This window comes from Ovis canadensis, chromosome 4 (genome assembly GCF_042477335.2).
Source record: "Ovis canadensis isolate MfBH-ARS-UI-01 breed Bighorn chromosome 4, ARS-UI_OviCan_v2, whole genome shotgun sequence".
Lineage (NCBI taxonomy): Eukaryota > Metazoa > Chordata > Mammalia > Artiodactyla > Bovidae > Ovis > Ovis canadensis.
In genome coordinates this window covers 77634401-77655860 of record NC_091248.1, presented here as the reverse complement: position 1 = coordinate 77655860, position 21460 = coordinate 77634401, and the positions used below count along the sequence as shown (strand labels likewise).

General features: G+C 41.2%; 1 protein-coding gene across 2 annotated transcripts in view; it reads left to right on the top strand.

Moving 5' to 3' along the window:
• BMPER (BMP binding endothelial regulator) overlaps nt 1-21460 on the top strand; it is a 257526-nt gene that overhangs the window by 170655 nt on the left and 65411 nt on the right. Inside the window, exons 12-13 of one of the 2 annotated variants that reach the window (XM_069586706.1) lie at nt 6336-6665; nt 13379-13715. In XM_069586706.1, the coding sequence (XP_069442807.1) occupies nt 6336-6665; nt 13379-13715 (667 nt within the window). The remainder of the gene's footprint in view (nt 1-6335; nt 6666-13378; nt 13716-21460) is intronic. The other variant, XM_069586707.1, reaches the window with a different exon arrangement.

The window sequence follows — 21460 nt, the reverse complement described above, 5'->3', positions numbered from 1 at the left end:
AACTATGGAAAGCATCTGGTGTGTTGCCTGGTATAAGCTAGTCTCTCCAGACTAGTTGCCTTGATTTTTGCTAAATTCATTTTTTTGCTCTTACCTCTGTAGACAAACTGAGTTTTTTAAAAACAGTACACCTTTATTATCTTAGCAAATCCTGGAGGTCAGAAGTCTGAAATGGATCTGAGTGGGTCCAAATCAAGGTGTTGGCAGAACTGCATTCCTTCTCAAGGCTCGAGAGGATCTGTTTTCATGCTAGTCTAGATTCTAGAGGTAGCCCATTTTCCTTGATTTGAAGGAATCCTTGATTTGAAGGAATCAAATCATCTTCAAAGCCAGCAGTGGTGAGTTGAGTTCTTTTCATGCCATATCATTGTGTGACTCTTCTCTGCCTTTTTCCTTCACTTACAAGGACACTTGTGATAGCATCTGTCCTTCCTGGATTACCCAGGATAATTTGTTCATAATCCAACTAATTAACTGATTCAGCAAAATTCTACTAAATTATTTGCTGTACACCATTTATCAGACTTAACTATTTTTGTGAGTTCAGTGGGGGCAGTATATTTTTCCTACTGAAATGTAATATTTAATTAATTAACCTTTCATTTAGAAAATATTTGATATCTAATATAGATTATACCAGTCATTGCTGTTGGTAATGCATAGATAAATCCGTTTATCCAATATTAAGGTAGATCCTCCAGTGTACAAGGCAGTGTGTCAGACACTGAGAAATATACACAGAATTTATGTGTAAGAAGTTTAAGGCCTGGTTTAGGCATTAAAAATACATTATAACTAAAAGCTAGGGTAAAAAGGAACTATAGTTAACAATAGGGTCATCACAAGAAAAAAACACGACTGAACTGACTGACTGAACTGAAGGTGAGTGATGTTAACTAGACTTGTGGTTATACTTTCAAAATGTATACAAACAGAGAATTATTATATTGTACACACAAAACTAATATGAAATTATCGGTCAATTTTACCTAAATTTTAAAAATTAAAAAAACTGAAGTACAAAAGCTAGGGTAGAAAGTGCCTCCTCATAAGCATACTGTGGGTTTGGTGACCAGATTTTTAACCCTCAGAGTGAAAAACATAATGTGACTGTAGGATAGAGTATTTGAAGTTGACCGTATCAGAAAATCTGAGCCATGTGGTCAGTTTTGCTCTGGGGGCTTAGAAGGAAGAACTGACTTTGGCTGAGGCATGGGGAGTTGGTACATGAGCTAGAAGCTGAAGAATTCCAGTGCTGTGAACTGTGAGGTGTCGGCAAGCATGGCCGGTGCACAGCCAAGGTGAGAGGTGGGGTAGCCCTGGGCTCAGGCGGGAAGGCTGCACATAGGATGTCAACCAGGGCTTTAGGGGTAAATTTAGTTTTTATTAGATCTCAAAGGTGTGTGTGTGGTGGTGGGGGTGGGGGATGTGTCCTTTGCTCTTCTGCTTGAGGTTGGTAAGGATTTGAGGTTATGGAAGTTATGTGAAAAGAAGTTTACATTCTTAGCACTCTCTCTAGCAAATCTTTTTTCTTTTTTTTAAAATTAGTTTCAGGTGCCTCTTCAACTTAAAAAGAAAAAATCAGCTTTTTATTTGTAGATTTGTAAGTCTGTCTGGTGGATCCCACATCCACACAGTAAAGTCAGATTGAGTTTTGATTTAAAAAGCCAAGGGTGTAAAATCTGAAAGGAATCCAGGTGCCCCTCGGTGGCGCTTCTGTTGGCTTTGCAGGCCCCCTCAGGGAAGCAGCTGTCAGGGACACCTCTGAGCAAGGCCAGAGCCTCCTGAATGGGGAAGTTCAGTTCCTGCTGGGTCTGTTTATATTGGAGGCTTACATCATGTCAAGAGAAGCCTAGACAAACAGTATAAGGGCTTGTGTTCAGGGCAGTGTTTCTAATCCCAGCCTTTCCTGGTTCTTGACCCAAACTTGCCATCATCACAGCTCTTACCCACCTGGGGTTCCCAGGGGGCCCTGCATGACCCAGTGGCCCTGCAATTCCACAGGGCCCATTTTGCAGCAGTTGATGTGGAGGAAAGTTGAAAGCCATGTTTTTATTTGATAGACTTCCTCGTGGTTAGAACACGACTCGGGAAATGTACTGATCTGCGTGGTGGTGTGGTGCAAGGAGTTGGAGAGATGATTCTGTTCACAAAGATACTAATGGACTGAGAATGAAAGTCACCTTCTGTGTTTTCAAAGTGACTTGAGTGACTGGGGAAATCTTATGTTAAATGAAAAGGAAATAAAATTTCATGTACAGGATACTCTTAACTTCGTTAAAAATATACACAAACACACACACACCCCCACACTCCAAAATGGTTAACAGGGATTATTTCTTGGTGGTGGAATCGTGAATGATACATTTTTTATTCTTAGGCTTTTCTGTTTTTGTTTTATTGTATTCTGGGGGAAGTGGGTTAGAATCTCAATTTCTCTTACTTTTTTATGACATGAAGTTGTATGCATACATGTGTGCTAAGTCGCTTCAGTCATGTCCAACTCTGCGACACCATGTACTATGGCCCATCAGGCTCCTCTGTCCATGGGATTCTCCAGGCACAAATACTGGAGTGGGTTGCCATGCCCATCTCCAGTGAAGCTGTACACTTTCCCCTTAATTTTCACTGATGGATGTTTTAAGAATAATCACTGCTCTCAGAACAAAGCCATCTTATTAGAATAAATATACTCATGGCAGAAATAAATGTATCTGATGAGGATAAAAGCAAAACATTGGAATTTTTTTCTAGAAGCAGCTTGACTCTCTTAATTTTCCTAGCTTTCTTATTAAAGTATGCAACATCAAAGAGATACTTTTTAATTCAGTGCTTTTAATTTTTAAAAACACATGTCCTTATTCCAGGAGTATACACAGTGATTGTAAATAATAAAGTGTAAATAATAATGTATGTACACATAAACAAGAAAGAGGAAAATAAATATCACACATAATTTCATTACCTAAGAGAAAAAAACATTCTTAGTATTTGGGTTTATGCACTTCTAATCTTTTTTTCCGGTGCCTAGACATTGTATACATATTACTGAAAACAAACCAAAACAAAAATGACATCTGATGATTTGACGTAAAGGACTGTGAAAAGTCCTTACATACTGCTGCTTGTAAACTGACATTTCCCTATCCTCTGACTTAAATATATTCAAGCAAGGATAGCTATGGAAGGGTCTGTTTGTTCAGCTCCATCACTCCAGGCTTCCCAGAAGAATGTGACTAGACATCAGGATGTCTTGGACTGTGGCTCCTTTTACTGGGTCTGCTGAACAAAAATGATATGCAGATACAGTGTTCATTTTTGTCCCCTAAGTATTTCTCTAGTTTTCTTTTTTCCTTTTCAGAGAGGCAGATTTGGTAACCCTGAGATTCTCACTTTCAGTTATTCTCCAGTGCACGTGTTCACTGCTTTTACAGGATCTGGCATAGGGACCTTGAGCAGACAGAAAAAAGGGCCAAGGTTTCAAAATTATTTTAGTTCAGGATACAAAGCCCCCAAATGCAGCATGTACTTCTCAGGCATCTTCTTCCTCATGAATTTTTGTTGGCTTCTTCTGTTTTGCTGTTACAAAGAAAATCATCTTGTTTTCTGAACCCTTCTCTTCTACAAGGTAGGGCCTCTTGAAAAATATCTTTCCTGATAGCCCTGCTCAGATACAATTTCCCTTGCCTGGTATCTCTGGATGTCCCTCACTGCTTCCTGCCCAGCTACAATTCAGCTCAGCTTTTCCCAGGACTCCTGGGCCATGCTGCAGGCAGTATATTTTCTGTTGCTTCTTTGAGGATTTAGTTTGTCATATAATTGACCTTATTGACATATACCCACACTTGGACTCTTAAAAACAAAAGGACAACAAAAATGAAAACAGAAAAGCATAAGGCAGAAAAAACAATATCACTCATAGTCTTACCACTAAGAAACAACCTCAGTTTATAATTTTAGGGTTTGTAGGTGTTTGGATATTTATTTTAACACGGTCAAGATTTGTTATATAGATAGAATTTGGTTTCCTATTTTTCATTTACCATGGCATAAATATTTCTTCAAGCATGAACATTAATTACAAACTTTTTCAGTGACTAGATAATAGTTCATTTTCTGGATTTCCTGCCAAAGGCTTAGCTCTTTGTTTAATGTTAGGAGAAAATCTAAATATCCATTTTCTTACAATGTGTCCATGATCAGTAGGCATGGAGAACAGTGCTAAGGTGTGTAGTGAATTCTTGGTAAATGTTAGCTATTACTGTGTTTGTTAGTGATAATTTTGATGCAGCTGCAGTCAGAACACCTGGAGAAGCCATACGATGTCCCCTGCAGACTCCAGGCAGAAATATAGGGATTCCCTGTGCTTGCTCAACAGCAGAGAGAGGATTTCTCAGGAGCATAATTTCAGCTCCTTCATTTATGTCTTGGCTGTGGCAAGCTGAAATCCATCTGTTGTGAGCTCAAGAGCTCAAAAGCCTTGATTGGTTCTGGGTTTTCTTATTGAATATGTGGCATTAAAAACTCTGAAAAAGCCCTTTGCTTGAATTTGGTGCATCTGGTGGTCAGATTAACATTTAGTTCTTTCGTGGCATGTGGTAGTATTAACTTTGAACTATACTTCTCCTGATGCCACTTGGGGCGTCCTGAAGAACTTCCTTGCTTCCTATCAACCAGAAAGCACCATTCTCATACCAGGGAGGGATTCCATTAATCAGAATGTGAGAGAAATGTGTAGTAGGACAATTTTGAAAGTAATAACATGGAGAAGGGGACTGGAAAATGCAGTATGGAGTGGTTAGATAGGTGGGAAAACTAGTTGGAGTTGGGTAGGGGATTTGGAAAGTGGGCACTGGGTGCCGTGTGATGCAAGAAACTGAGTAAAATTGGAGTCATACTGAAAGAGCAACCATAAAAAAGGATAAAAAAGAAATTGAAATGGAGGGGGAATTAAAATGTTGCTGCTGAGCTTTCAAGCTTTCTCTCCCACCTTCTTCCCCTAAGTAATCCTTTTCTATAATCCTTAAAGGATTTGAACCCTACGTATCAGAAACGATCAGTTCTGTGAGTCTTTATTAAATGTTGACAAGAAAGGCTAACTTAGACAAGTAATTAATTTATAAAATTCCCAATACATCTGATATATGTGGAGTCACATGAAATTGACATATGAAATGACATAATGTATCATAAAACAACATTAATTTCCAAACACTTTAGAAATTAAAAGCAAATGTTTGCTTTGGATCCAGTTGGTCCTACCAGATCTGTTGGCACGTCCTTCCTCCTGATGGATGCTTCATTTTTCCCTTACATCTTCAGAATTATTATTTATATGGGATAGTGTCATGTTCTTGACCTGTTCTAGAAACTGATCTTTTCATTTTAGTTTGGACTAATTTCTCTGAATTTCTCATTTCCTGGTTGTGTATGCCTTCTTTAAAACAGATAAAATATCTTTATATGGGAAACAAATCAATGTCAAATTTTGTTTAAAAAAAAAAGATATTTAATTTTCTATATAAACCTCTGGAATGCCCTAAAGCATAAAACTTTACTTGGGTCTCATAAGTATTTGTATTACTGGTATTTTGAAGTGATGAATTCATTGAAATTTCTTAAACTTAATAAATGATGGGTTTTACAATTTATTTTTTATCCAACTTTTGATTTTGAATACAAAGATCAAAATATAAGAGGCTTGTATTTCTAAAAAATACACAGAGACAGTTTCTTCAGTGTTTTGTTTCTTAACAACATTAAACATGTATCTGTTTGGCAAGTCTGTATATCTGTCCTTAGAAATATATGAGTGTTGAATATAATACTTTTTTAAGACCATGAATAACATTTAGAATACAATGTTCCCTGATTTTTTGAATCAGTTAAAAGGAAACAATATTGTTGCTTTGAGGAATTGTCATATATGCTGCTGCCTTTTATTTACATTTTTTTTCTCGTTTATATGGGTTATGAAATTTGGCCAGTTCTGTTTACAAAATCATCCCAGTTTCATTTTTCTAACCTTGACATTAAGACCATAGAAGCATATCAAGGCTCTAAAATAGAGATGCTTTAAAAACTCAGAAGTGTTATAAGTAACTTTTAAGTATAAAAGCACCAGAAGTACTTCATATCCTATGAGATTTGGTACGAACTTTTGGAACAACCGAACTTTTTCTTTTTTAAAGTTGATTTTCCTTAGTGCATCTCTGCTCAGGCCCTCCCTTTACCTGGCAGGTGCCCCTATCAGGTTTATTGCAGAGACCCCTGTTTTTTCTCTTTGAATCCTGTGCTCGGCTTATGACCTGCTTTTGTCTCTCACTCATCCGCAGAGCCCGGCGTCTGCACGGTGTTCGGAGACCCTCACTACAACACTTTTGACGGACGGACATTTAACTTTCAGGGGACGTGTCAGTACGTGTTGACGAAAGACTGCTCCTCCCCTGCCTCGCCCTTTCAGGTGCTGGTGAAGAACGACGCTCGCAGGACCCGCTCCTTCTCCTGGACCAAGTCCGTGGACCTGGTGCTGGGCGCCGGCACCGTCAGCCTCCAGCAGCACCTGACGGTGCGCTGGAACGGCTCGCGCATCGCGCTGCCCTGCCATGCGCCGCAGTTCCACATCGACCTGGATGGCTACCTCTTGAAAGTGACGACCAAAGCAGGTGGGCTTCCGGGAGCAAGGGCCTTCTGTGTACCTCTGGCGCTTCCCTCTGTCTCACCAACTGGTGCCTGGGAGCTGCAGCTGCTCCCTCTCCTCCTCCGTGGAGGAAAACCAGAGGCAGAGAAGTCCACCAACTGCAGGGGCTGCCTCCTTCTCCAGATGCCACAAAATGGCTGGAGAAAATCGGCATACCGAGGAGCCTTGCAGTCTGATGCCAGTCACCCGCAACTTGCGATCTGTCCACATCCAGTTTCTTTTCATCCTCATTCCGAAAATAGCAGTTGTTCTCTCCGGATAACCACTGTCTCATGTTGTGTTGCTATTTTAGGTCATTGGTGTCCAGCTTGGAATCGTCAGTCTTTCCCAGTTCAGCTAGTCAAGTGCAGTTTCACATTTGTGAGAAAGAGTGTTTCCTTATTAACATCTGTCCAAGAAGGAGGGAATCCTCAAAAGCAAACTGCAACCGTGTGGGTGTGCATATGGGAGTGGGGATGATGGGCTGTGTGACCAGCAGTCCTGTCCTTTCTGGACCTGGGGAAGGCTGCTTATTGAGTTGATGGGCACAACTGTCAGCTTCTGCTGGGAGACACTTAGGGTGCTTGCTCTGACAGCACTCTCTCCAGCCATGGGCTCATGGAGCTGCCCACTGATGCTGAGACCTTTTCTCAGCATCACATATTGCCTGAGACTTGCTGGACTCTGTTGCCGCTCCACTGGCAGATACATTCCTCCTAAGCCAAACTGTTCATAGTTGCTAATAAGTGACTCATAGGGGTTCACAGAGGCCCACATTCTTGTCTGTGAGATGTTGCCTAAGAGAGACATCTTAGAAGCAGAACTCAACCCTTTGTTATCAGCCCCAAAGAATGAATTCAGTTTGTTCACATTTTATATGATATCATGAATGGTTCCTTCCATGGTGCCTTTGGTTAGTGCATATTTCGGTCAGTTGGATATTGAATTGCATGTCCTCTTAGCATGCTATTTCTTTAAGCATGATATTTGAGGAAGTCAGTATATATATATATATATTTTTTTTTTTTTTTAAACTTTTTGCATTGATGAGAATTTAACAATGTAAAAGCATCACTTGGGTTCCAGTTTCTTTATCTAATATGGATCAGAAAGGGAAACATTTGATAGAGCAGCCACTTTTGAGGGCAGAGACTGTTCTCCTGGTACTTTCAGAACCCTGTTGTTTTCTGTTCAAGTCAAAATATATTCGGTAAATTGATTTGAGCTGATGAAATGCCAGCTTAGCTAAACAAAGGCAGGAAACCAAAGAGAAACCCATGGAGATTTTTATTTAGAGAATATGGCGTGGTTTCAGTGAGAAATGTTAAATATTAATGTATTTGAGCATTTTATAGAGAAGAATGTTCACTTTGAAAGTGGTAGATGTGAAGAGTTCTGTACGTTCAACTTCAGAGGGATTAATCCACCCCAGAAAATTCAGACACCAGTTGTTAACATTCAAATGACATGTCACTCTGCACATGTAGGCCTCAGCTCGTCTCTTTGAAGGAGGCAACAATTTGTGGCTTCATGTAAAATGGATACAAAACAACCTATCATTACACAGTACTAATTAGAAGTACCTTGTTTATCTTTTTGCATGCTGGCTGAACATAACGGATACTACTGATATGGAAATTATTCGTCAGCCACAACCCAATTCTCAGAGGAATTCTGCATATTCAAAATTACTGACAGTCGAGGAGGTTCAGTACTGCTGCTCTCACAGCTGCCAATACCTTACGGAATAAGTGTACTCTTTGTAAGGACCTCACATGGTAAAAATGAGCAAAAGGATGAGGCAGCTAAGAAAATAATAATAGATCATAAATGCCATAATTGGATTAGTGTATTTAACTCTTCTAGGCCTTGAATTCAGCTTTGCAGTTTGTCTTTTTTCCATCTCTCTTGCCATGATGCAGCTAATTTATGTGGTACCTTTACTACTCAGGTGACCAACTTCCTGTAGCACACGGAGGGCACAAACTTTCTGCTTCCTAGGGAACACTTCATATCTCTGGGTGCTAAAATTGCTTTGAAATTATCTACTGAATGGAACAATTCCATTTCCAGACAATAGTCCTTCCTTCTCTGTTCCCCAAATCTCAGTTTGTACTACCCCTTAGGGATGTTTTCATTTTTATTACCTATTGATTGTCTATCTAAAATATTACAGTATATCCTTTGAATGTTTGTTCTTCCTCCATAATTTTTTTTTCATAAGCTCAAGTGATCAAAGGATATTTCTTTGAAATAGCTGTTTAAATCAAGACTGCAGGTGTAAGTTGGGAGATGGAGAGAAATGACTCTTCGGCCCTGTGGTTTATAGACTCAGCACTTCATGATAGAATCTTTTGGCAGAAGAGCACAGGTGGCTGTGTAGCTTGGGTGGAATTAAGCAGTAGTTACATATCTAATAACAACTGGGTAGTACAGAAGGCAGAGCAAGGTTTGGTAGCTTGAGAAAGCTCCGCTCCTTCCTGTCACAACTCCCCTCTCTCCCCCGCCCAACTCTCGGCACTTAGCGAATCATTTAAAATATTTCCTTTCTGCCATCTGTTCACTTCATCAACTCCACCTGAAACAGTTACGTCAGATCCACCTGAAAGTATTAACATGTGGGAGTGTGGCTTTGTATTTTACTTTTGGTAAAACTCTACATCTGAGGAACCTGGAGTATATATATGTTGTTGTTCAGTTGCTAAGTTGTGTCCAACTCATTGCAACCCTATGAACAGCAGCATGTGAAGCTTCCCTACACACACACACACACACACACACACACACACACACACACATTTCTTTGGTATAAACTCTAAGCAGAAACAATTCTCCATTTTTAAGCATCACTATGGTATGTCTACAGATTTTGCACCTCCTCTCTCTTAAAAGTGGACTGCGGCAAAAGCAACAATAACAACCAAAAACAAATAAACAAACAACCGCAAAATAAAAGACCAACAACTTTCCCACCAAAAGAAAAAAAATTAGTAATCTGGAGCCAGGTCACACACTTGAAGGGTGAAAACAGGTTGGTAAAACATTCACTGGTGAAAAGGAAAATTGGAAGACTCTTCATCCAGTGGAAGGAATGCAGCTGCTGCTCACATCCCAGATGAGACATGTGCTTCAGCTTTGGCCTTCTGACTGCCAGTTGTTTCTACCAATTTCCCATGCAGAGAATTGGGAAACTCATCCCAGCTGCAGAAAAGACTAACCCCAAACCCTCAAACACTTCCATGGCATTTTCCTTTCATAAGATGCCTATTTAAAAGATCTTTTGGAAAAGCAATGTGTTTTTCAATTACAACTTATTCATTTTTTTTGCCTGTCACTACTGTAATTTACTTTGCATGGATTTTACTCATGTAGAGAGTAAAAATAACCATGCAAATACATGTGTATATGATACAAGAATAGACAAAGTCATCTGTAGTCAAGTAAGTCATCCAAACACAATAGGAAGCCTAACATTGTTCTGTGAATATCTTCTTAACATAATGATAAAAAGAGGAAAAGGGAGTGAATTACAAATTATTCTCTTACGTTGAGGATTGTGTTTCATGAAAGAGATGTCAAGAGTCTTGAGAAAAAAAGCACAAGTGTTAGTCATTCGTCATGTCTGACTCTTTATGACCCCATGGACTGTATGTAGCTTGCCAGGCTCTTCTATCCATGGAATTAGCCAGGCAAGAATACTGGAGTGGATAGGGAATATTACTGATGCAGGGATTGAACCCAAGCCTCCTGCCTTGTAGGCAGAATCTTTACCATCTGAGCCACCAGGGAAACCCCAAGAATACTGGAGTGGGTAGCCATTCCCTTTTCCAGGGAATCTTCCTGACCCAGAGATTGAACCTGAGCCTCCTACATTGCAGAATCTTTATCATCTGATCAACCAGAGAAGCCCAGAGTCTTGAGAAGAGTATATTTAAAACACAGTGGGCCTGCATCTTCTTAAGCATGCAGGAACCACCAGTCCATTGCAAAGAAAGAATGACTGACTTGTTCCCTGTGAGTTGAATTCCCATGAACTCAGTTGCCCAAAATCTCAAATTTATTGTATCACTGCCAGTAATTTTGCTGGAGCTCTTTTGGATGTAAATTCTCGACAAATGTGGCACTTGGAAAAGCAGTGTTTGCCTCCTGTCTAGGAAAGAGATTTGTAGTTTGGAAAATTTTGCAAGGTGGAAAATCTTTGGAATTATGCTCTAAAAGTTAGAGCGTTGTATGGAATTGATTTTCTCCCTTCATTTCTCTGGCTGGGCAGCTGCCTAGTTACAGGAGTATGAGGTCAAGTTTCTTCTATACCTTAGAGAGTATATTACAAATCAAATTATAGTTTGCTTGTCTTTTTTCAAAATGTTATTTCAGTGTCTTAACTGGCATGAAATTCACAAATTTCTTTGGCTTTGCCGACTCATTGTGTCAATTTGCAGGGTAATTCATTCATTTAGTGAGAATGTACTATGTGCCAGATAATGTGTTCGATGATGGGGCATGAAGAAATAGAAATTGTTTTATACAATAGTTGTGATTGTCAGAATTGACCCAATGTTTGAGATCCTCACAGAAGATCAGTCCAGTGTGTGGACAGACTAGCAGCATGTCCTTGCTCTGATCACCTTGTCCCATCATTGTCTTCTCTTCACTCAGTTACTCCCAAAGCCCAAAAGAGACTTTCTTATGACCTTCTTTCCTTCTTTTTACCTAATTCTATTCAATTGCTTTCGGGAACTGAGTTGCTTCTCCTGACCAAGAAACCTTCTCTCCCTTTGCCTTGGGCTGAGAATACTTCCATTCTTTTCAGGTACCGTTCGTGATTTCCATGTGAGTCTTTCGGTTTATTTCTTGAGAAATCCAGTTTTGGACCACTGGTTTATCCTTCCAATAATTTCCCCTAAAACAGATCTGTAACTCCTTCTTATGTCAGTTGTGAGGCCTGCTCACAGAATGCTATTTGGCCAGGTTTCTCTCCTCTAGGACCATGACCAAAGGAATATTGGCTTAGGGAATATTATCTGTAGCATCTTACTTCTGGGTGTCTCCTACTGCCCTTACGTCACTAATGTTGCCTTATGCCAATTTTATATTCAAACAAGATCCATTCCATCCCTCCCCACCCCTTTCTTCTTTCTCATCACCACCTTATTTCCCAACTTCTGAGCATCTTCTGAGCATTTACTCATCAGGCTAATATTGCTCCTTCAGGAACAAAGATAAAGTCTTTTTTTCAAAAAGAAGAAGAAGCAGCTCTCTCTGGATACTCAGAAAGGACTAAATCAAAGACTAGGTTTTGTCAGAAATCCAAGAGGGTAAGATTGAAAACACACAGCTGGGGATATTTTCTATTTTTTCTGTTAAAACAGAGCTTTTTTTGTGGGCTGTCACTCTTAGGACACAGGGACAGTGAGTAAGGAGGAGTTCCAGGGCAGAAATGCACCGTGAGCTGTTGTAGGTGTCCCCTCGGTGCTCATCTACAGCACTGGTACCTGGTTCATCCATTCACTGGGTGGCTCAGGCACTGCCAAGATACACCAAGAGAACAGTAAGAAGAGCTTCCACCACACACTTGAGACACACAGAAAATGTTAATAACAGAATCATCATTTGCTCGGGGTTGATTCTTGAAAGACTCTCCATGAAACCCTCTCCTTTGTCTTATGGGTAGTGTGATCACATACTACACCATTTCTTCCTGACATCCTGATCAAACTGATCTGTGCTGTGTGACAGCAGAGCCTGGCTGTCCGACCCATGACAGAAATTCCTCTTTTCAGTGGGGTCACTTGTTATAGTAAATCCTAGATACTCAGGGCTAGTAGGTCAGGAGAAAATAAATGTTCTCAGACAAATTCTCCAACTGTTTAGATGATCAGTTCAGCAAACCAAGAGGGGATTATGTTCTCAACCTTGTGGAGTGAAGATCATTTCCTCAGTGAACAGTGCTCTCCAGGTGATTCTGTCCAGCACATGAGGAATTTTGACCTGTGGCCTGGTAGCCGCCATGCTTACTCAAATGTTGAAGCTCATGATCAGCCCAGATATGCATGGAGACCCCAATCTAAGTCTCATAACATCTCAACCATGGAACCATGGATTAAACAGCTGTGTGTATCTCATGGATGACTGTAAAATAATGAGGAGGCAAATGTTTTCATTTGTGTGAGTGTTGTCCTTTGAAGAGGATGTGTTCAGAAGCTTTATATTTATTACTTTAATACTTCCACTATGGCAAATAATTTGGAAATTTTCACTTGGCTCTAAATATCATCATATGGGGAGAATATTAGATAAAGAGAAAATTACATTGCAAATTATCATCTTTGTTATCTTTCCATTTCCACATTATAGTAGTTGTTGGATAAATGAAAACATGATGTGAACCAAGACAATTACTCTGAAAAAGGGCAAAAATATAAACCCTAGAGTAACATGATCAATGAAGAATCATCTGTAAGTCACACTATGTAAGATAACATTGTAAGGGCAAAACTCATACATTTAAAAAGTTCTAAGCCCCAATAACTGATTTGTGTTATATCACACAATTTTTGATGTGGAGAGATTGAAAGGTAATCGTGATTTCAGTGAGGTCCTTAGTGTTCCTTGTTAGAGGATAGTCATATGTACTGTATAAGAATCTACACTTGAAAAGTGTTGGTGGATTCAAGAGTGATTGCTCCTTATTTCCTCTAGGTTTGGAAATATCCTGGGACGGAGACAGTTTTGTAGAAGTCATGGCTGCCCCCCATCTCAAGGGCAAACTCTGTGGTCTTTGTGGCAACTACAATGGACATAAGCGTGATGACTTAATTGGTGGAGATGGAAGCTTCAAGTTTGATGTGGATGACTTTGCCGAGTCCTGGAGAGTGGAGTCCAATGAGTTCTGTAACAGACCCCAGAGAAAACCAGTACCTGAACTGTGTCAAGGGACAGTGAAGGTAAAGCTTAGAGCCCATCGAGAATGCCAGAAACTCAAATCCTGGGAATTTCAGACCTGCCACTCAACTGTGGACTACACTACTTTCTACCGGTAAGCACAGTGCTTTCAGGAATGGGCTTGGGTTACACACCAGAGATAGACTTGACCTTGGAACAGAAACTGTCAAATCCCTTGGTGTACCAGGGCCCCCAAGCATAGTCTAAATACCCCTACTTCTTTCTTGTCTTGAGACTGATCTCCTCTTGAATCAGTCCCACATTATGTCTCAAAGTAAGAAATTGTAGGGAGTACTTCAGAGTTATCTTCTATAAGGGATTGTTTTTGTGTCTGCAGGTTCACTGGAAAGCTAGGGACACCCTAGGGTTTTTCCAGGTGTTAGCTTGACTCTAAGATTGAGGAGTGCTTCCCAAATTCTGGCCTGAAATGCAATGGTATAGGGCAGAAGTGGGAATCTCAAATTGCTCTGGCTGCCTTTGGGTATTTCAGTGAGCTCAGTTATTCCAGGTTTGAGGAAGGGTTCATCAGGTCTTTCCCATGGTCTGGCCCCAAACAGATCTGCACATAGAAAACGAGGTGGCCAGATGAGAGTTCCTTGGATTTTAGCCAACTATGAGACTTTGTGTCCAGAGTTAGAGGAGTATAGAAACAGGGCTTAAGAGACGGAGGAAGGAAGTCTCTCAGTAAGACTGTGGATTCCATAACCTTTTCTAATTCGGATTAACCCCCTTCCATACAAAGCAACTGGTTACAGAGGAGACTTGGCTTTGGCATCCATGCTACAAGGTTGCATTTGTGAATGGATGAATTTGGCCTGGTTGTACTTCCATTTACTACACGATTCCATGGGTTCAAGAGCTGTGACTATCTATAACTTTAACCACCACTGGGTGTGGAAGGAAACATGAGATGAACACAGCCCCAAAAGGCCTTGTTTAAGTGATTTGCCCATGCCTCTTAAAATGAGAAAACTCCTGTGGTCTGAAGCCACAGAGAAGTTATTTTTACTCTTTAATTGCCAGCAGTTTATTTCCCCTAGTTCTTATTAAATGTGATTTTTAAAATTTTATTTAATCTTTGGATGTAAAAGATAAAGTTCTATAAAGTCAGCTCAAAGTGTGGTGAAAAAGGATGATCCCTGTCATCACAAATTCCTGAACATGACTGCATCTGTCAAACGGTTTGGCTCCAACTCATGTATTTAGTTTCTTCAAGCCATTTTCTGGTTGTAATTTGAATTCTCTGGGTTCCCTTCTTTCTCTTCCCTAAACCACCCAATAGACTGACCTCACCCTTGTCTACTGAAACTGAAAGATCTTTAATACATTCTGGAGTGAGTTAAGCACCTGGATAGACAAACCAGGCTTCACTTTGAAACTAAATACCCATCACTTAAAAGTCTGATGGGAAGCAGTTGTTGTTTAGTCCCTAAGTCATGTCTGACTCTTTTGTGACTCCATGGACTGTAGGCTCCTCTCTCCATTTAATTCTCCAGGCAAAGATACCAGAGTGGGTTGCCACTTCCTTCTCCAGGGGATCTTCTGGACCCAGGGATTGAATCCATGTCTCCTGAATTGGCAGGTGGATTCTTTACCGCTGAGCCACCAGGGCATCTTGAATAGGAAGCAATAGAGCACAGTAATTAAGAACTTTGTGGTCTCTCTGAGCTAAAAATCCAGCCCAGCTTTACAAACTTAAACAATTATTTAAGTTCTCCAAACCTTGGTTTGCTTATCTGGAAAATGCAGATGGTAAAAGACCCTACCTTGAAGAGCCATCATTCAGATTCTGTGAGATGATGAACGTAAATACATCTGCTTAACCCAGTGCCCCAGAGTAATAAGTACTCTGTAATTGTTGGCTACTATCATATCTTCTATCATTAATTAAATGATTAGCCAGTGTTAAGGCCTCTTTTGGATGCTCTCCTAGCCCAGGCATGGATTTGGATTGGACCCTTCTCGGTCTGAATTAGAATGAAAAGGCTATACTTCTCCCAGGACCCTAGCAGTCCACACCTTTGGTCTTCATCCCATTTCAAAGGAATGTGTTGAAAGCAAAAATTGGAGAGCAGGCCTGTAGAGATTCATCCCTTTTTGCAAATTTCTATTTCTTTGCTCTTTGGTGATTTATTTTGTATTATGATCCCTGGACTGTGAGCAGGAATATGATGAGCACCTTGGCAGCAATCGTGAGAAATGACGTTGACATGAACAGAGAGAATGGAAACTGTTAGGGGGCCAGACAGATGCTTGCCTTCTGCTCTTGAAAGTTGCTACAGTGGCACAGTAAGGGATAGGGGAGACACTGTGTAAAGGGCTGGTTGCCTGAGTTTGGAGAGCTTTTGAGAATGCTCTCAGGATCTTTGTGTACTGAGGTTTGGAGGATAGAGTATGGTGGGAAGTGAGCTTATGTTCTGCTGTGTGTGGTGTAGGGGCAGAGCCCTCTTCCAGGCCAGCCACTCCCTGGAAGAGGCAAGGGGAGCTCAGGAAGGCAGAGCTGGGCGATCCTGACTGTCACTCACTTTGTTGATGACTTCACTCTCCAACTGAGAGGTTCACCTTCATGAATTTTCAAGTGAGGGTCGCCAGTATTGGGTAGATCTTGGATTTCTTTCTTTCTTCCAAGCACAGATGTAGCAGGAGAAAGGAAAGAAACAGAGTCCACATGGAAAGAGAATTCTGTTCTCAAGTGATCTCCAGCAAGGACCAAACCTTAGGGAGCCTTTGGGAAGCAATGGACTAAGAAGGTATTGGGTGGTTCCAGGCTGGGTGTAACCTCAACTCTGCCACTTGCTAGCTGTGTGGTCCTGGTAGCTTGCTGAGCTTCAGATTCTTTGTCTGTAGACTAGACATGGCAGCAGGTACCTGGTGGTGCTCCTCCAAGGCCTGAGGTCAATGGGCAGTGCCATGTTGGCATGTGATAGACAGGCAGTCTGCTTTATCCTATGTACCTTCCTTTTTTTGGAGAAACTTGCCCCTGCTCAGCCACTTACTTTTCTGATACTTGGTATATTTTCCCGTTCTCATTGTGGAGAACAGATTAGATAGAGTCTCACTGATGTATCTGCAGAGCAATTAAAAATGAAAAAAAATTCTCTTTTGTGACATTGAATGAAATATGTAAGTTAAGATTGCATTGTAAATGTTTAAAAACTTGTTGTTTTTTGCCTTATCTAGAAAAACGGTACAGATGAACCTATTTCCAGGACAGAAATAGATGCAGATATAGAGAATGGATGTGGGTGGGAGAACGGGAGTGTGGGACAAATTGAGAGATTAAGATTGACATATATGCAAAAGTTGTTCCGTTGCTAAGTCGTGTCTGACTTTTTGTGACCCCATGGACTGCAGCATGCCCATGCGTGAAATAGATAGCTAGTAGGAATCTGCTGTTAAGCACAGGAAGCTCAGCTCGGTGCCCTCTGATGACTTGGGTGGGGTGGGGGGGGTTGGAAGTGGGGGAGGGAGGAAGGCTCATGAGGGAGGGAGTATTTGTATACATACAGCTGATTCACTTCATTGTACAGAAGAAACTAGCACAACATTGTAAAGCAATTATACTCCAGAAAAAGAGCACAATACATGTTCATTGTATAATATTTAAGTAACATGAAAAAGAATAAAGAAGAAAATAGCTATCACATGACATTCCACACATGTAAATTTTTTCCTGCCTATTTTATGTCATTGGTGGAATTTCTAAAACGAAGCTTAAAACACTGTTCTGTGTGTTAAGCGCTGTGATCTTTTTTATGAGTCAGTATAGGACTAGAGAGATATGTCTTGATATCATGAAAAGTCCTCTATGTAAATTGTATATAAATTCAATTCCTTTCATTTTCTCCTTATCCTTCAAAGAAATATCTGTATTTTCCTCTAAGACAAAGAATAAAGTTGCATAATATACGAATGCAACCTTCCAATTACCATTGTATTTGTTACGTAGAGAGGGAGAGGATACAGGAGGTATTTCTCTGAGGAAGTTTTACCGCTTTTGGGTTTCCTTAATTATGTGGCAATTTCCACCGGGAGAATTCTATTATAAATATGAGATAGTTCTTCCTATAAGATCAAAATAACAATTGTGATTTTTCTGAGTTAGAGTTTACTTTTGAGATGTCTAGGACTTAGAACTCATTTTATTTTAGTCTTACCCACTTCAAAAATTTTAATAGTAAACTGTCTATTGTCTAAAAACTCAAAAACTTTTGCAAATAAATAAGAGATGACTACATAGTAGCCAAGACTTTTTTTTTTCTCTCTTTTGGGAAACTTTTCTGGTTTTGCTTATTTTTTCTTCACAAATTAGTTCCACCGGTCATGGCCTCATTTGGTATAAAAATGTAATATTCAAAGTCTTTGTGATCAGCATGATTTGGTTTCATTAACCCACTGAATATGTTTGGATGCAAAATAACTTGATCATGAATCACCTAAAAATTGAGTTGTCCTCCAGTTAGTTAATCTCCCTTACAAGTGTTATGCATTAGCCTTCGATGGTGTTTTACTGAGACATTTCTGGTAGCAAGGGAGGTAGGTAGTATCCTGTGGAAGCATGAATGTGAAATCGTTTCAGTTATATCTGGATTCCAACATAGGCTCCCCTGAGAAGATGCTGTCTTTGTGTTTCTTCGCTCATCCTTTATTTTCACTTCCCTCCCCCAGCCTCGTGTTGCCTTCTCCATCTGTGTCTTGACTGCCAGCTGAGAAATCCAGGAGAAGTAGGCTGCCCCCAACCCCAGAGCCTCCCTGGAGGTCCTCAGCAGCCAGTATGGGGTCCGCTGACCACCCTGACATAGACCATGCTGACGAGCCCAGCCCTGGCAGCCCCAGGAGAGAAGCAAGCCAGGAGATGGGCTGGGCTGTGTGGGCCACTCTGGGGAGAGAGAGACCACCTCTACCTTGGGCTGGTGAAACGCTAGCCGTGGGCTTCTTCCCACACTCAGGTCTGAATCTTGGATGAGTAGTTGCAAGTGAGTGTATAACCTGTCAGCAAAGCGGGCCTCTCCCGTTAGGGCAGGCCCACATCTCAGAGCAGCCAAGAAAGAATGTGCACTGTCGCGAAGCCCAGGCATTTGCAGACCACGGTTGTCTCAGGACTGTTTTCCTCTCCTCACTCCCCTTTGTGGGGTATAATTCACTGGAGTGAGAGCTCTGCTCACTTGTTCGGTTTGGGAAAATGGCTGGGGATCCCCAGTCTAGGACATGTTCTTTTCTTTTCATGCAGTGGTTTTTACATCTGTAAGGAGTTGAAGGAAGGCCAGAGGATTCACAGACATGTCCTTCCTGCTGAGGTCCTGGGAGGTGGGTGGTGGGAGTTTGTGCAGGAGAACGTTGGAACCCCGACAGCACCGCAGTGTTGGAGATAATGGCGTCCGGGGACTGCCGGTGGCTTCCTTCCAGGGGAAGATCACAGCCTTTGTGGATGACCCACTTTGTGTTTTCCTATAAAGGAAACTCACCATTTATTATAAAACAAGAGGAGGGATCCAGGCAAGGAATACAGACTTTATGTGTGTATGTCTGTTTGTATGAGAAAATCGTATAAGGCTAACTGCTATTCTATAATTCAAATCAAGCCAATCTTGCCTTGTTTCAAAGAAGAACGTTCTTGGAACATTTCTGTTTACAACTTTTAATGAGTTGTCTCAAATTGCCATTAGAACTAGGGTCCTAAATCAAATGAGATGTTCATTTTATAGTGTGATGTTCTAAACATGCTTTTTCATTATTCCTTTGGCAAACTCAACTTTCAGGATGAGCAGCCACTCTGTATCTGTAATAAAGGTGACACCAGGTGGCAGTAGACTTCAGCCCTTAAAGTTCAACATGTTTTTCCTCCTCAGTAGCTCACTCCTTTTTGTTTTGCTTTTTTTTTTTAGAGTCAGTCCTAGGCTGCTCCTTCACTGTATCTAAACATATAATGCCAGTTCCTTCCTCTGTGTCCATGTCTTTCCCCTGCCTGAGATGCCTTCATTTTCTACATTGATTTAAGCTGAAGGCACAGCTCAAGTTTCAGCCTGGGCCTCTGTAAATGTTCTTCTTTGCTTTCTTAGAGATGCTGATTGTGTTTATCCTTATTTAGCACATATACTGTGTTGTATTTGTGGCCGTTGTCTCACGCCAGCATTGGATTTTAGGTTTACTTGGTATTGGGAAATGTCTTTTCTCCTCTTTCGTATTTCATCTAGCATCACTCCTGGAAGTTCTGCTTTGGGGAAGGTTTTCTTAGCTCCCTTCATAGCCTCTCTGTCATCTTTATTCTCTCTGATCTCCTTGTGACTTCTACCCCCAGTGTCAACTTCACCTTAGGTCTTTATCCCTACGCTTGTTACACACTTTTAGTCAGAATGTGCACGCTGTTCTGTCGTTTCAGAGAATAGTCAGAGCCTCTGTCATCTTTGATGCTTCAGAAACGATCTGCTCGTCTTACTGCATGAGTCTGTTACTGTGACTGCCAGGAGCATGCCTCTGAGTCACAGAATCTGCTTCTGAAGGTGAAGTCGCTCAGTCATGTCCGACTCTCTGCGACCCCGTGGACTGTAGCCTACCAGGCTCCTCCGTCCAAGGGATTCTCCTGGCAAGAGTAGTGGAGTGGGTTGCCATTTCCTTCTCTGCCTACTCACAGCTCACCTGTAAGCCACTTGGACCTCCTGGATTCAGTCTGTCCTTTCTGTCTATAGATGGGTGGCATTTGTGCTTGCCATCTTCCTGTGTGGTATTTTGACCTATAGATATTTCTGCATTGACCTCTGCCACCATCTTATTCCGTGGAGTCATGAACTAGCATTGACTCTTCTTGTTACAGTATGTGATTCTATTTATAGAAGCATCACAAGGAAGTTCTCCTGAGCCTTTTAGAATCCCAGGTTTTAATTGGAACTCGATCACCCACTGCCTGTGTGGCTGACCTTCTGTAGCCCCTCCCAGAGGTCATACTAAAGCCTTAAGTCTCCAGCTCTTCTGGAGGTTGAAAATGTTATCAGGTGGCCCAAAGCCCCCAGCATAAAGCACATTATTAGAGTCTCATAGCCAAAAGTGTTAGTCCCCCAGTTGTGTTCAGTTCTACAACCCCCTGGTCTGTAGCCCACCAGGCTCCTCTCTCCATGGAATTCTCCAGACAAGAATACTGGAGTGGGTATCCACTCCCTTCTCCAGGGGATCTTCCTGACTCAGAGATCAAACCTGGTTCTTCTCCATTGCAAGGCAGATTCTTTTTACCATCTGAGCCAGCAAGGAAGTCCCAAAGGGCCCAGGAAAAAAAAAAAAAAGACTCTCCTGTCTGGCAGGGCATTCCAGGGGCCTAGAGATTACTCTCCAGGAGCTAAAGGTCAAAGCCAGACCCTCTTTGGGCCAAGTTAATTCACTACACAACCTTCCTGGCTCAAGGTTAAATGTAATTTCAGTTTGATTTTAATGTTAGCTTGAAGTTTATTTTCAGCATAAACTTCCTGGAATCCTGCAGTGTTTCTCCTCAGAAAATTGTATTCTGGATTGTAATTAGATGGGGCTTTTGAACACAGATTTGAATGAGTGTCATTGTAGCAGGTAAAACACTAATTATTTTGTAGCAACTCTGTTGGTTGCTTACGGTACTTTGATGACTCTTCAATGAGCAGGAAGCCGTGTGGTTTAGCTTTATTATATTTTCATTATCAACAGGTAAAAAGCCCTTTCCAGCCACAAGAGTGTTGGCTGACATGAGGAATGTTTTCTTTATGTTACTGTTGAGCTAAGTGAGGCACTGAGAGGTGAGGGGATTCACTTCAGGGCCACCCATGAAACCTGAGCGGCCAGCCTGATGGGACACCTGCTCTTGGGTTTCTTTCTCAGAGC